Source organism: Fistularia commersonii, chromosome 4 (genome assembly GCF_037954325.1).
Source record: "Fistularia commersonii isolate RoL2024-O1a breed Wild chromosome 4, RoL_Fcom_v1.0, whole genome shotgun sequence".
NCBI lineage: Eukaryota > Metazoa > Chordata > Actinopteri > Syngnathiformes > Fistulariidae > Fistularia > Fistularia commersonii.
Window position 1 is genome coordinate 20650108 of NC_141287.1, and position 16760 is coordinate 20666867.

At 45.7% G+C, this 16760-nt stretch overlaps 1 protein-coding gene across 2 annotated transcripts in view; it reads left to right on the plus strand.

Moving 5' to 3' along the window:
- The first annotated feature begins 3368 nt into the window (after positions 1-3368).
- LOC147235096 (disco-interacting protein 2 homolog A-like) overlaps positions 3369-16760 on the plus strand; it is a 93819-nt gene continuing 80427 nt past the window's right edge. For both annotated transcript variants that reach the window (XM_086145946.1, XM_086145947.1), the window contains exon 1: positions 3369-3624. In XM_086145946.1, coding sequence (XP_086002072.1) covers positions 3501-3624 — 124 coding nt within the window. In that variant the 5' untranslated portion in view covers positions 3369-3500. The remainder of the gene's footprint in view (positions 3625-16760) is intronic.

A 16760-nucleotide genomic window follows, 5' to 3' on the forward strand; every position in this document is an offset into this window, starting at 1 on the left:
TCTGGTTTGGAGACGGTCGCGTCGAAGAAAAGACAGGAAGCACAGATGAAGATGTCGAGTTCTCTTTGAGCGTGATCGGGACAAAAAAGGAACAGGAAGGAGCTGGTTGGTCACAGGGAAAACAGATGTTTTGGAGATAAAGGTCAGAGAATCCAGACTGAGGGAGGGACGGCGAATATATCGGTGTCGGACTGCCAGGCAGGAGGCCAGAGAGAAGATTCACGGTTGGAGTGAAAGGGGACATGAAGTTTGTGGATGTTAGAGAAGAGATGCAGAGAATATGATTGGATGGAGGAGGCAAGAACAAGAAGAAGTGTCACCTCTCATCCGAGTGGCTTCCAGAACTGCATCGTGATCATCACCAACCACACCTGGCTTGTTTTGGTTATTTTGTGGCACCATTTGGCAAATAAACAAGCAGTGGTTTATCGTCTTCTCCTCCTTTGGGCTTTTCCCTTCAGGGGTCTCGAACCCTATTCTCTGGATCCTCCTCTCTCCCACCAACTATCTTCATATCCTCTCTCACCATCTCCATCCATCTTCTCTTTGGTCTTCCTCTGGACCTCCTGCCTGGCAGCTCCACCTTCAGCAACCTTCTACCCAGATCTTCACCAATGGTTAGGACATGATAAGAGGAGTGTTCATGTCCAAACCATCCCAGCAACCCTTTTATTTGGTCATACATGTCCTGCACCCCTATGACAAAATGTACTTTCCTTTGGGATTTTCTCTTCAGGGGTCTCCACAACGAAGCCACCTTCTCCATCTAACCCTATTCTCTGGATCCTCCTCTCTCCCACCCACTACCTTCATATCCTCTCTCACTATGACCATCCATCTTTTCTTTGGTCTTCCTCTAGACCTCCTGCCTGGCAGCTCTTTAGACACGATAAGTGGGGTGTTCATGTCCAAACCACCCAGCCACTTTTTTATTTAGTCATACATGTCCTGCACCCCTATGACAAATTCTCCTTTCCTTTAGGCTTTTCCCTCCAGGGGTCTCCACAGCAAATCCACCGTCTCCATCGAACCCTATTCTCTGGATCCTCCTGTCTCACACCAACTATCTTCATACCCTCTCTCACTATCTCCATCCATCTTCTCTTTGGTCTTCCTCTGGACCTCTTGCCTGGCAGCTCCACCTTCAGCAACCTTCTACCCAGATCTCCACCAATGGTTTAGACACGATAAGAGGAGTGTTCATGTCCAAACCATCCCAGCAACCCTTTTATTTGGTCATACATGTCCTGCACCCCTATGACAAAATGTACTTTCCTTTGGGATTTTCTCTTCAGGGGTCTCCACAACGAAGCCACCTTCTCCATCGAACCCTATTCTCTGGATCCTCCTCTCTCCCACCCACTACCTTCATATCCTCTCTCACTATGACCATCCATCTTTTCTTTGGTCTTCCTCTAGACCTCCTGCCTGGCAGCTCTTTAGACACGATAAGTGGGGTGTTCATGTCCAAACCATCCAGCCACTTTTTTATTTAGTCATACATGTCCTGCACCCCTATGACAAAATGTACTTTCCTTTGGGATTTTCTCTTCAGGGGTCTCCACAACGAAGCCACCTTCTCCATCGAACCCTATTCTCTGGATCCTCCTCTCTCCCACCCACTACCTTCATATCCTCTCTCACTATGACCATCCATCTTTTCTTTGGTCTTCCTCTAGACCTCCTGCCTGGCAGCTCTTTAGACACGATAAGTGGGGTGTTCATGTCCAAACCATCCAGCCACTTTTTTATTTAGTCATACATGTCCTGCACCCCTATGACAAATTCTCCTTTCCTTTAGGCTTTTCCCTCCAGGGGTCTCCACAGCAAATCCACCGTCTCCATCGAACCCTATTCTCTGGATCCTCCTGTCTCACACCAACTATCTTCATATCCTCTCTCACTATCTCCATCCATCTTCTCTTTGGTCTTCCTCTGGACCTCTTGCCTGGCAGCTCCACCTTCAGCAACCTTCTACCCAGATCTCCACCAATGGTTTAGACACGATAAGAGGAGTGTTCATGTCCAAACCATCCCAGCAACCCTTTTATTTGGTCATACATGTCCTGCACCCCTATGACAAAATGTACTTTCCTTTGGGATTTTCTCTTCAGGGGTCTCCACAACGAAGCCACCTTCTCCATCGAACCCTATTCTCTGGATCCTCCTCTCTCCCACCCACTACCTTCATATCCTCTCTCACTATGACCATCCATCTTTTCTTTGGTCTTCCTCTAGACCTCCTGCCTGGCAGCTCTTTAGACACGATAAGTGGGGTGTTCATGTCCAAACCATCCAGCCACTTTTTTATTTAGTCATACATGTCCTGCACCCCTATGACAAATTCTCCTTTCCTTTAGGCTTTTCCCTCCAGGGGTCTCCACAGCAAATCCACCGTCTCCATCGAACCCTATTCTCTGGATCCTCCTGTCTCACACCAACTATCTTCATATCCTCTCTCACTATCTCCATCCATCTTCTCTTTGGTCTTCCTCTGGACCTCTTGCCTGGCAGCTCCACCTTCAGCAACCTTCTACCCAGATCTCCACCAATGGTTTAGACACGATAAGAGGAGTGTTCATGTCCAAACCATCCCAGCAACCCTTTTATTTGGTCATACATGTCCTGCACCCCTATGACAAATTCTCCTTTCCTTTGGGCTTTTCCGAAATCCACCTTCTCCATCTAACCCTCTTCTCTGGATCCTCCTCTCTCACACCAACGACCTACATATCCTCTCTCACTACGTCCATAGATCTTCTCAAGACTCTAGAGGAAGACCAAAGAGAAGATCTATGGAGATCTGGTGGAGGTCTAGGGTCTGGACCTCCACTCGATCCAGCATCTACCAATATAATCCCTCTTCCTCTCCAACCATCTCAGCCTGGCTTCTCAGAGCTTCTCTCCAAACCTTCCAGCTTCTGCTGGACTCACATCTTCATCTCGTTTATTGTACGATCCTTAAAAACCAAGCACACGCCTAAAAGCAGGACTCCCGCACACTCCCGCACACTCCCGCCGCGCGGTGGCAGCGGCAGGAGGCAGACGCGTCACGCCGGGCGACACCGGTGCGCGGGCACGTCGTCGGGAGCGCGCACACGCTCATCGGCGACGCGCACTGCCGTTGCTATGATGCAATGGCGACTGCGCCGTGGGGCGGCGAGCGGCGGCGGCGTGGATGACTTCTCCCCGCCGTGGAAGTAAAAAAAAAAAAACACAGCCGCCGTCATTCGGGACGCCGTGGAAGTGGCGTGTCCTTCCACCCGCCTCGTCCTCCACTGCACGGACACGCACGGCCAGGTGTGTGTGTGTGTGAGTGTGTGAGTGTGTGTTAGCATCACGGCTCGCCGTGTCATGACGGTTGGAGAGAGATTCGCTCCACATCTGCGCGCCGCTGCAGCGAGAAGCTTCTCCAAGCAACACCGCCGCCCACGGCGTGGAGACGCGGTCATCCTCCCCCGCCGCCCCGGAGCCGCCCGTCGCCTCGCACCGGAACCGGAATGGCCGAAAGGACCTCCAGCGGTTTGCTAGCGGTGATGTTGGAGCCCACGCCGGCTGTCGCGATGACGCTGCCGGCGGAGGTCCGGGAGAAGCTGGCGGAGCTGGAGCTGGAGCTCTCCGAAGGTACGGTGCCAACCTGGTGTGTGTGTGTGTGTGTGTGTGTGTGTTTACCGGGGATTTGGGTTCAGCTCGGCCCTTGTGTGTATATGTGTGTAGATGTGTGTGTGTGTGTGTGTGTGTGTGTGTGACAGCGACTAGAACCACCGCCCTTCAATGCGCATGTTTTGAAAACATCCATTCCAATCCGAACTTCTGCCGCTTCATCTCAGGAACTTCGAGCAAAATGTGATCGTTTTGTTTCACAGAAAAAAAAAATCCCCGGCAAACCGGTTGTTCTATTGTTCCAAAGTTTACATTTGATTTTTTTATTTATTTTTTTTTAATTATTTTTTTTTTTATCACACACGTCACAGTTGATCGGATGGCGTCTGGTTTAGTGTCACACCCATACCGGGCCCCTCACACACACACACACACCAGGGGACCGGTCTTTTTAATGATTAAAAAAAACCCAAAACTTTTAGATGTTAAATCCACCCCAAGTCTTCGCATTGAGTAACTCCAACATGAAAAGTTCAGACCCTGTGGTTGGAGCTGATCTGCAAGGCCTCCTTGAGATGGACTCCTTAGGTGGTGGAACATCATGCAATGTTGAGCCGTTCCTCCTCACGCCGCTGAACCCAGCGTTTGCTCTTGCGGATGCACAACTGTGCTCTCCCTGCTTATCTGCATATTTGTCTGCTTGCATGCAAGCACATGTCTAAGTAAAGGGCATCTGGAGACGAGAACTCCTCTCGAGTTCAAGTTTGACTCTGAAAAAAATGTTGTTTTTTTTATCCGTATTCGCTGGCTTTCTTTGGTATTCAACCAGTAATCCCGGTTGGTGTCGTTTCTCCTCTAAAAATGTGCGGCCTGCGAAAACTCAAAATGAATTGAGGTATTTAAGAAAGGTAAAAACAATGAAACCGGGAAGGAAGAATTAGTTTTGGTATTTAAGCAGGGGTGGATTCCTCGCTTTGTTGCTACGAAGGGACATTTCTGCGCGTGGATATGCGTGACATCAACAAAAAAAAAAAAACGAACTGAAATTCTTCCCCCGTGGAAGCATTTGGCGTTTCGTCTGCTTCGAATGTCTGAAACTCAAGCTTCCGTCGCTTATTTCCAGGAATTCTCTTCCTAATTTCATGGCAACATCCCCTGATTTGAGACATTTGTAAACACGATATCCTGTCGATGACAGAGCGATTAAAAAAAAAAAAGTCAAACCGAGTCGGAAGAGCCGGTGAAAACGTCATATCGTATCTGATTTATGGCGTCTCGACACGACGACGTGTCAAACCGATGGTAGTCGGGGTGAAGTTTCCGTCGGTATGAGGATAGAGGCGCGGTGCACGTTTGGATAAGCTTCCGCCTGATGCGAGTAATGGAATAGAAATGTTTGCAGAGGTGGCTCCCGAGCCAATCTATATCTGTCCAGTTTCCCTTTCCTTCTCTCCACATGTCACATCCTGCCGTGGAGGCGCTCAGATAGCGCCGTCCCTCCGACCCATTTGCCACTTCTGACCGGATTGTCCCTCGCCGGTTGTCTCCGCCGCCCCCTTTTCCGCCGACTTCCCGTTCCCCGTCTTTTCCGTCCGATCAAAGAAGAACACAACTCCTGCGCCGGGAAAGCGAAACCGACCTCATTCCCGCAAATCCTATTCCTGTGTCGCGCCGTGAACTTTTCACCTCACGACGATGCCCTTTGTTTGTCTCCTCCGCGCGTTTTGTTTTACCTGGTAGGAGCTCGGAGGCCGAGCGCCTCGCGGGGTTGCTGACCCGCTCGCCGGTAGATAACGCCAGACGTCCCAAGAGCAGGACACGTCTCAGGTTTTAGCACGCGTGATTGCTAAAACGGCATTGTATTATTCATGAAGTTGAATGAATGTGTCATGTGTGTTTTCTTAAGCATTTTAGCAACTGCAGCCACGGGGAGAATTTAGACCGCAGTTATTCAGCTCCGACGTATTCCACTGTCAGCAGATAAAGCCGGCTGATCTGTGAAATAAACAATCTTGCTTGTAGAGGCAATGAAAAACAGTGGCTCCGCTGAAGGGGAATTCGTTTCAATTTCTTTCCCAGTGTTGCGTTTTTGGACTCCAAGATGAGTATTTGGATTCTGACCCTTTATTAATTGTTGATGATCTGCGGGCCAATTTGTTCGGCGCAAGTGTCTTTGTCTGCTCTCGTCCGTTTTGCGGCTCGTATCTCACCGTGGCACCGGTTGGATGGGCGGTGACGAATAATTAGGGAACACAATCTGTGTCTGTCTGCAAGCCTTGCTGGTGCTCAAAACAAACGCCCCTGTCTTCGAATTACTCCCGCAGGAAACTTTGATATGTGTTTCTGGTATAAAGTTATTTATGGTGCAGCGAAACCAAAAGGAAATGAACTCGGGGTTCGTTTGTTTTTCGGAGACAGGAACATCGGCCTTTCCCGAAGGACCCGCGGTAGATCGGATGGGACTCGATTGTCGTAAAAAAGGCGATCGAACGATCCCGTGCAAAATCCGCACGCGATGACCGCATTTGCGAACCTTGAATCGGTCCATATTGCTTTAAGACCGAAGCTATTTCTCTGCCCGTAGTTTATTATAGCTACTGGAGCGCATCCATGTTAATTTTCAGCCGATGTGGATGAGGATGAGTGGTCAAAAGATGGGGCGTAAAGGAGGGCAAGAAGACAGATGATCCCCATTATCTTCTGCCAGGATGAAGGAGGGTTTGACCTGTCTGCTGAGTAATTCATAGACTCGCTCTTTTCCTCCCTCCTCTTGTGTTTGCTCTCTAAACCCTCTGATTACAAAGTCTTTTCCAGTCCATTCCTGGTGTTTGCAGGGAAACTGCCAAACCCCCGGTTGGCCGGTGCACTTGTTTTGCCCGCTCCTGTTTGACAAACATTTATGGTTTCGGTCGTTTCGAGTCGCTCGCGGAGAAAACAGCCGTAGCAGGTTTTGCTCGGTATTTGAATAAACGTCGAGGAGCTAAACGTTTTGTCATCCGAGTCATGATATTCTCATTGTCGTTGTATCGTCGTCCGTACGACTTCCCGCTGCTGCGACGAGCCGATTCCGAGCTGCAGATCGGTAGCATTTCACCTTAGCTCCTTTCAATGTAGCGTTGAGGTCAAGTTCACGATCCCATCAGGATCCTGAGCGAAGCACAGCACAAATATCCTGTTTCGGGGTCGAGTCATCATACCTGGCAAAATGTACGGTGATCCCTCGCTATAACGCGGTTTACTTTTCACGGTTTCGCTACTTCACGGATTTGCATCGTGCGTTGTGTTCTGCATTCTGATTGGCTAAAAAGTCATTCCGCTTCTTCTCTACCTTACATTATGTACGTGCAAATTCTCTAAAACCCATAATGTTGACAAAACGCTCTGGACGGACAAAAGCACCTTGCAGGGCCCAAAAGGCAGCGGAAGATGCTATCTATGGCAGATAAAGTTAAACTTCTGGACATGCTAAGGGAAGCTAAAAGCTATGCGGCTGTAGGTCGGCATTACGGAATGAATGAATCTTCCGTTGGTTCCATAAAGAAGGAAGAAAAAAACATAAGGACGACAGCGGCGATAAGTTTTAATAAGGATGCAAAAAGGGTTGCAACTGTCCGCAATTTTTTTCATAATCATTTTTAATTTTCTCTCGTTTAATCCAATTCCTCGGGTCGCGGTGGGCGGAGCTAATCTCCGCAATTTGAAGCCTTCTGTTCACATTGATGATTGAAATTATTATTTGACAGTACAGTACAGAAGTTATTTGTTGAAAAAAACGTTTCTAAAGTACAATACTTTTATTTGTGAAACAAATGATTGAGCCTGTAAAATGGTTTGGTCTGTCTTTTCAATGTATAATAGAGTATTTAATTGTATAATAATTGTAAAAAAAAAAAAATTCAGGTTTCTATTTCACGGATTTTGCCTATCACGGGTTCTTTTTGGAACGTAACCCCCGCGAAAAACAAGGGTATACTATACCGTTAACGCCATCTAACACGATGGTGACAGATATCGGTTAAAACTACGTGACGAGGAAAAGAAAGTCAGACATCTTGTGTGTATCGATACGGTATCGCAAAGCGTCTCCGTACGTTGACGTTTAGTGACGATATTTAATCCCGAGTATGTGGTCTCTGTTGGCCGTTGTTCACAGTTATTCCACAGGTAATGAATGACCCGAGGGTACGAGCTTGTTTGCTCCGCTGCTAATAAATCTTGCTTTACAAGCTACCAGCTGTTGAAGATTTTAACGGCCCCAAGCAGCTCCAGAAAGTATGGCAGCGTCGCTGTCACAGCCTGTCAAAACCTGTCAAAGCCTAATACGAAAAGGAAGGCGGTTTCACCGACCGACAAGAGAAACGGTGGGGTTTTAACGGCAGCGTTTAGCGGCAGCGTCCGCTAACATGTAAATCAGGACTAGCGACCGAGCACAACGGCCTAAATGTTACAGGCCGCGTTCCGCTTCGGCTCGGCGGACTCCATTACCGGCCCGCGGCTTCACGCTTCCTCTGGAGACGGCGAGCGCGCAGGAAAGCCACTCCGTTGATCATTTGGAGACCACTCGGTGCCGGCTGAGACCGTTTGCTGCTCCTGACTCATTCCTTTTCAGGGTCAGTTGCTCTCACGCTCACCATCAAGTCACGGAGAAATAACTTCCAGAAGGCTCACCCGGGGAGTCGAGCTTATTGTTGAGCAAAACCAAGCATTTCATGAATGTACTTTAGATTCCATTAAGAGTTTTGTGAGCATGTAGGCTTTGGAGATTATTGCTGGAGGGACTTTGAACATGTTGGTTAGCCCTGTAATAGGATCCAAAAGAGAAGAATGTTGAGCCTTGGAATGAGCTTGTTCTCTCGCCGCTCTAAAGTCCAGTTGGCAGATGCCATGGTGTCGACCGTAGTGGTGAACACAACGTGGAGCCTCATACATATTTCAAGGGTGTGCCTCAGAGCAGAGGAGCTTCAGATTCTTGTGCCGCTGCTCTCATTTGCCTCAATGTGTGCATGAAAGTGTGTGCTTTTTCACATTCGTCTTCCTGTGCGTCTCTTGGTGTTCCTTTTCAATTATTGCCAATCACGGCGTCATTAGAAACCCGTGGATGAGAGTTTCAACCGCACCGGCCCGCTTTTTAAAATTTTTTTTTATTATTATTATTTTTTTTTTTAAACTAATCATTTTGGTTGCTCTTCAGCATCTTGTCACTGCCTTCATAGGATCAATGAATTTTTAATGCACTTTTCCATGAGAAAGTGTTTCCTCTTTGTTCATTCAAGTGTAACCGGAGGAGGCAGCACTGGCTCAGAGAAATTGTTGTTTGAAATAAATCCTACAGGTTTTTAGTATTTTATGATCTGACTTCAACTAGTTAGCGTTTAACTATCAGAACATTGTCATCAACCCTGATCTGCTTTTTTAACATATAAAAATGCATTGTCCGAGACATCGGCTAACTAATACGGAGTATATTTTGACATCACTGATGCATTTCATAATTTGTTTATTTTCTATAAATGACGTCATTTGAAAAAATAAAAATCATCAACCTTTATTAGGTGGTGTCACCTTCTGACAAAGTTTCCGCGGTAGTTACAGTTTCCAAATGGAGGGAACCTTGTATGTCCTTGCTGACTCATTTGCAGCGTGCAAATATGCATTTCATTCTCCTAAATTTGATTCCACCAGGAATTGACATTGACTTACTGGTGGTATTTTGGCAGTGCTACACTCTACGCAGTCCGATAGCCGGATCCAGCTTTCCAAAACGACCAACGTACGTGACCGCGCGTCAAGGTCTATACCTGGCAGCCTGCGGTAAACATGTAGCTGAAGGATTGGTAACTTACCGCTACGAGTGGTTGATTCGTTGTTCGAATTTGTTGGAATTCTGATGATCTAACCGTGCACTATAAGGTTATTGAGTTAATGTTTAGCTTTTACCTAAACACAGCGCTGTTGCTTGGCGGCTGCCCGGTAGTTTGCGATGGCCTCTTTAAAAATGACAGCTACATGATCTCGCTTGACCTTTGAGTGTCCAAAGCCACAAAAATTGGTGAAAACTAGTGGTGGGTCGGTCCAAACAGCAGGAGAAAGACGGTGGCAGCTTCCAGCCGGATCGCCGTCCCATCCTTCCTGCCGCGGCAATAGCGGCGAGCCCAGCGGCTGCCAAAGGGCGTCGGATCGTGCTCCTCATGGGGAGATTTTGACTCGCGCAAACGTTGTGCTCGTCGTGACCTCGCGGGTCGGATCTATGTTGCGGCCTACGGTGTTTATGATGGTGGAGCGGAGGCACTGCTGCAGCACTGCTGGACAAACACGCTACGATCTGTACTCCAAGGACACATACCAAAATCCTTCTTGCTTCTCATTCTTCTGATGATCAAGATTCTTTGTTTGGCTGAATCTATCTGGTCGTGTGTGTGTATGTGTGTGTGTGTGTGAGAGAATCTTTGATCCATAACCCCCCTGTGCCCATCTGGTAGATTCAGAGGCTTAGCATGGTAGCTAAGATACCCGACTCCCCGCTCCCGCAAACTGATTCAATCACGACAAGAGCGTCTCACATCTTGTTTTTCGCAGAATGAACGGAACAGGGTTTTCCGGATGTTATAAATTTTTTTTTCCATTCTGTTCACTGCATTTGTACGGCAGTGTTTTCAAGGTGGAGAGTGAATATCTTGCTGTTGGTAGACAGTGGGCGTGCAGGAGAGGTCAGGGAGTTTGGATTGTCTCAAGGTGCAGCGCACACACACACACACACACACACACACACACACACACACACGCCTCTGGCTTATTTATTTAAGTCCCAGGTGCAAATATTAAATATCTGCCCATTGACATCCATGAACTTAAATCTGACAACTCATGATTTGAACGTGTCTTTCCACAAACTAATATCGTCATATTCATGCAAAGTAATAGTTCTGAATTGTTCCATGTAAAATTAAGATCTTTTTTTCAGCTGCACTTGCGACAAACCGCTGTCTGTAATCCCTAATTTAGCTTAATTTAAAGTAAAATAGTGCCGTATGTTACACCCGATGGAGAATGTAAGGATGTTTTCGATTGATAGAGCCTTTTGCCATTTTTTGAAAGCATAGAATAACAGAATGATGAATATAATGAGCATGTGATATGCAAAGAAAATCAACTATTAAATGCTATTAAACCACATGTCTATGTCGTTTGGCAAAATGGCAAGTCTGACTATCTGGGGAGCAAATCGGTGTGAAATCAACACACAGCGGACTGAATACAGGACCACAGTATCTGCAGAAAGAAGGCCAGACGCAGTCACATGAGCGTTCTCTCGGAGCCAACGCGGCAAAATGAACTGCAAAATGATGTTTCTTTGACCGTTAACTTGTAATTCTTAAGTCTATACATTAGTATAGCTATACAGATAGCTATACATTATGTTTAAACGATACAATTTATTGGCGCTAGAGCCTGTTTTAGCCCCATATTGGCCGATTATATCAGCAATATTGATGGTTTTGGCCCCTTTTCGAAAAAGAAAACTACCCTTTCTCTAATTTGGATGATTAAAAAGTTGTCATGACACACATAGTTATTTTATTAAGGCCATACTCAGTAACATTAAATAACTGTGATTTAAGGTGTTGTCTATTTCACGTGGGCTCACACATTTTATAGCAGTACAGTGATCCCTCTCTATAACACGGTTTACTTTTCACGGTTTTGCTACTTCCTGGATTTGCATGGTGCATTGTGTTCTGCATTCTGATTGGCTAAAAAGTCACTCCGCTTCTTCTCTACCTGTGCGTCAATAACGTTGCAGTTTAATATGTACACGTACGTAAAACAGCTTGCAAAATTTACATGACGTACGTGCAAATTCTCTCGCAATTTCGTGTTTCTCTAAAACCCATAATGTCGACAAAACGCTCTGGACCGACAAAAGGGCCCAAAAGGCAGCGGAAGATGCTATCTATCACAGATAAAGTTAAACTTCTGGACATGCTAAGGGAAGCTAAAAGCTATGCGGCTGTAGGTCGGCATTACGGAATGAATGAATCTTCCGTTCGTTCCATAAAGAAGGAAGAAAAAAACATAAGGACGACAGCAGCGATGTATAATAGAGTATTCATTGTATAATAATTGGAATAAAAAAAATAAAGCTTTCTACTTCATGGATTTTGCCATCACGGGTTCTTTTTGGAACGCAACCCCCGCGAAAAACAAGAGTAAAATAAAATCACATCAAATCACAAATATTTGAATTTTTAATAACGAGTCCATACGATATGAGTTGTTAACCGGAAAGATTGCGTGAAATGACCTGTTTGGAGTTGACTCTTTGGGGAATCCAGTTTCAATGAGCACTTGATAATTAAATTCCTGTTTATTGTAGTACATTCCAGAGAGGCGGCGTGATCATCCTCTGGTCAGCGCGCCGTCGACACCTTCTCACCTTTGTGCAGCGGCAGCTTGCCGAGCTTTTGCAGCCGACAGGCGTACGACATCATTTTCTGCAGTAACTACAACATTTCCGTTCGAGGCGCGCGCACACACACACACACACACACACACACACACACAAGTCCGGACCGGATAAACGTCAAACGGGGTATCCAGTCCTCTTTGTTTTGCTTTGTTTCCTCCCGAAACGCTCGGGCCTCCTCAGGTGCGACGCGCACATCAAAAAGACCGAGCGGGCCTCCGACCGCAGCGGCCGGCAGCATTGTGAGCTTTCCTAGTGGAAAACAAACAGACAGAAAATGTCTGGAATGTGCCGTGACCTCTCGACTTCGCTGCGAGGAGAGGGGTTTCCAAACCCTCTCCGCCGCTGGAAGGCACGGCTCCACGCAACAAACAGGGGAGGCGGCGTAGCGAGCCGTCCCCATTTAAAAAAAACATGTTGCTCCCCCTCTTCTACCCTTCACCTCCTCCTGTCCCAGAAGATGATGGGAGGGGAAGAGTGGAGCAGAACCAAGTAAAGAGTCTTTTTTTATCACGGGGGCGAAAAAAAAAAAAAAAAAAAAAAACAGGCCTTTTTCAGATATAAAATCTAACTTGGCAGATTTCGCTCACATACCAGAAAATGTGCTTTCGGTCTGTGAGCTCTGAGCAAGCAGACTTTTTAGGTGAAATCTGCTGCTAATTCCCTTCCCTCAATATGTTTTTCAGTATGTTTCTGTTTAAACTGATAGAAAGGAGAGATGCAAATCAAGGTCCCGTCAGGAATGTATTGGATTTCCTAAAAGCAGAAGTGCAGAAAACACTCACTGGTCACTTTCTGCTTTTCTGACGCCACGCTTGCTTTTGCACAGACGGCACTAAAAAAAGATTTTAAGGTGAAAATTCCCCCCCCCCCAAAAAAACCCGTTTCACACGGGCATAGCAAGACGGACTCAAGGCTAAAAAGCTGTGTGACCAGTAAATCATTTAAATACAAATCTTTCCGGAACCTGAACAGCTTTGAAACAACAACAACAACCAAAAACGCGTGTCTGTTTACTAAATCTATGCGGCTTTACAACTTCCTGGGTAAACCTTCACCCCTCGCGCACACACTTCTCATCACCGTAGTTTACACACTTTTATGGGAATTTTAGGTGTGGTCTTCAATGTGTTGTAATTCTTCCCCCGCCTTGTCCCTCCTCCTCCAGCTTTTCATTTTGTAATTTAACCTTTCACAGAGACACGCTTTCCTATTGCACTGTCTTGCTCCCGGTGTTCTTTTTACGAGGAAAGAGGTTGCTTCTAATCTCCATACCGAAGTAATGATGTGTGTATACGGTCTCTCCCACCATGTTGTTCAAAGTCTAAAAGTAATCCCTGCGATAATTCTCCCGCTCTTCCACTCGCACATGTTTTGCCGATAAGCGCCGCAGACAGAAGCGGATGGTTGTCAAGGTCTTTACTCCTAACAACGCTAGTAAGGAACTTTTTCCAGGAACTGCTTTTTATCCAATTTATGAAGACGTTCATTTTCCTGCGTCCATCTCGAGGTCATCCCAAGGTGATTTTGTAAACGTAAATCCAAGTCTCTGGAATGAGTTGCACATTTATCCCCTCCCAGCTCCCAAAGAGATGCATTTCAATCCCGCTCGTTTATTTGCGTCTTTTCAGCCCGAGACAAGTTTTCCCAATAACGTCTGGAAGGATCGTTCCATGTGGAATCACTGGCGCTTTGGGAACAATGACACAGATACAGCTTTAAACTGACCTCTAATTTAATATAACAAAAACATGCATCTCTCAGTGTTCCCACTCTCAACATTCTTGACATAGAGCTCTCAGGCTGTGGTCGACGGTCATGGCTGTTGTCCCACAGTGTGTGTGTGTGTGTGTGTGTGTGTGTGTGTGCCTCATCCCATGACGGCAGTTGGAGTTCAGTTGTTGAATCTCTGAAGTGTAATGTTCATTCCTTGCATCCCTCCTCCAAATGGCTTCCACTCAGAAACTCATTTTAGTACGTATAAGACGGTCACCTCGCACTTCCCCGTTATTTCCCCGGCACGAGTTCGCTATGAATGTCGTCGTAAACGCGTTCTAGCGCGGGTTCCAATCTTCGCTTCGCAAAATCAAAACAATTTGAATGCCGGTGGCGACCGCGGCTTTCCACAGGCCGACAGCGTGAACGACTGCTCAGAAAAACATTCTTGGCAACCGGTAATGTGGAGAGCCTGACCAAAATGAGATGGGATTCTTCAACGTTTAAAGTTATAGAAGCATTTTTAATATATTACCACCAATGACTTAACAAAACGCAGTGTAGAAATGAGCTTTGAACGAGCACCGTGTTAAAAACGTACTCCGAATAGGCTCCGATGCTGTTACGTAGCTCCTTTTTTAATTTTTTTTTTATGTCCGTATAACTGGGTTTAATGGGATAAATGTCAGATGACCGATATTCTGAAATGTGCAGATCACAGGGTGGGTGTTGTGTTTGCACAAATGTGCTCATAACTTTCGTGGTTTTGCTTCAGTGTTCCGGCGGCCTCTCGGTCGGACAAACGTGATGACACATATTTGTAAATCAGCTTTGCCTCGATAATGTCATAAAAATACTGTGCCGTATGAAGAAAAAAAAAAAAAATCACTTTGATGGATTTTATCACTCCTATTTTTTTATATGTCACTATAGTATATTTACCAATCGGTGGTTTTCAGCTCTGTTATAGATATTCTCAAACTATTATTTTTTTCTTATTGTCTTTGCACATTTGTTCTAATTTACAGTTTTCCATGTCAAAAATGGAAATCTTTTGCTTTTCTTACCACTGTTTTGGTATTTTCTCATTTACTGCAGAAAATAACCACCTGATTAATTAGGTGTGAAGCCAATGTAACACACACACACACACACACACACACACACACACATAATGGAGCCGATGCTAGTTGCACTCCAACACTGTCACATTATATTTTACAGTACCTGCTCCACCCTGTCTGTCATGAGGAGGGGAAGGGATGACAAGTCGAATGCAACAAGTGGCAAACAGCTGTCTAGCATGTCATGCAAAGACACGGAGTGCAAACTTTCCCAGAGCGCTCACTCAGGGAAGCCATTAAACTGTTATTTTTATATCAACGCGCTATGTAAGGCCATCGTATGTGAGTCAGCGAACCAAATTATCCGCCGTGCTTTTTTGTCTTGATGTTATTATCTGATACGACGAGACGAGAGGGATTTGGTTTTACCAGCGTCATTGTAAAGAGTTGCCTATATTTGGCCGTCTGGGTATTATTTTCAGGCGCTGCAGTGACCAGATGATATCGCTTAGCGACAGGAAGACAAGTTCATTGACAAAATGAAAGGACTTCCATAACAACGGTATGCAAACCACGTCACCTCTGGTTCCTAAATCCGTCAGAATCCACCCGATCGGTTTGTCGAGGTCAGGGGTCGGAAACCCGCGGCTCTTCCATCTTTACACCGCGGCTCCGAGCGGCTTGGGAAAATAAATGATAAATATTTAATTGAAGTATATTTCATTTGTGGTAATTCCTTTTTTTTTACTTTTCGTTCTAAGTTGGAAGATTATTGTGATCTTGAATTATTAAATAAAATTACATTTATTATTTTTCGCCGCTCAAAATAAAAACGTCACACTCGCGGAAGCCGGTAAAGTCCCGATTTGCAGATGCTGTGCACAGAAGTTCAGGAGCAGAAGTCCCATAAACCAAGTAAAGTAAATATTTATGAAGATATTTTTCAAATATTTATTTTTTATTGTTTACTGACACAGTGATTTTTTTCCCGATTTATTTTTAAAATTCAGGTCAAGGCTCCGCTACACGCTCTGAAAGCCCAAAGCTCAAAATGAGTTCATTACATAAATAAAATGTAATTTTCTCCGTGATACTTTGTAGTGTGTTGCTTCTGAAATTCATAAAGTGTAAAGGTAATTAAAACCAATATATACAGCGGTACCTTTATTTTAGACATCAAAAAGCAATCGCGGCTCTCAGTGTTTTCTTTTCCGAGGAAACCGGGTCCAAATGGCTCTTTGGGTGTTACGGGTTGCCGACCCCCGGTTTAGGTGTTGCTTTTTCCATTTATCGGTCGGTAAACCCTTTGTGTCGTGACAAACAAGCCAATCTGTCGCTTCGTTATTTGTAAGACGACCGAGCCGGTCTATTGTCGAGTTATTCGCGACTTAACGACGGATTTAAAGGCTTTAATAACATAATGGAGTTATTACAGCCGCCTTCCAAGCATCTGCCGTCTTGTTTTTTTCTTTCTGTTGATTCGAAACGAGTCGTCCGAGTCGTCCGAGTCGTCCTCAAACCGCGTCCGCAGGTTCGGCCCGAGGAGATAAGTCAGGGAGATTATTCCAGACCAAATTTGGCTCGGAGTTTCTCTTACGCGGGAACAGCTGAAGGATATCAGGCCTTGAGCGGCGAAACGATTTGGCATTTTTCGTCCTCCTTTACCAGGGAGACTTTAGGAAACAACGAGTAAATGTATGATTGTTGTCGTGACTCATTGAGCTCTGCAGAGCGTCGGACCTTCAGACCGCTGAGGTGCGATGGTTAGCGGCACTTGCAATTCATCAGGTATTGTAGTTTTGCATACACTTGTTATCGTAAAAAGACAACTTTTTATGAATATGTTGTTTGATCCTCATGCATTTATTCAACCCCTGAAGCCGATTTGCCAAAGTCTTGTTTCTGTTGACTTT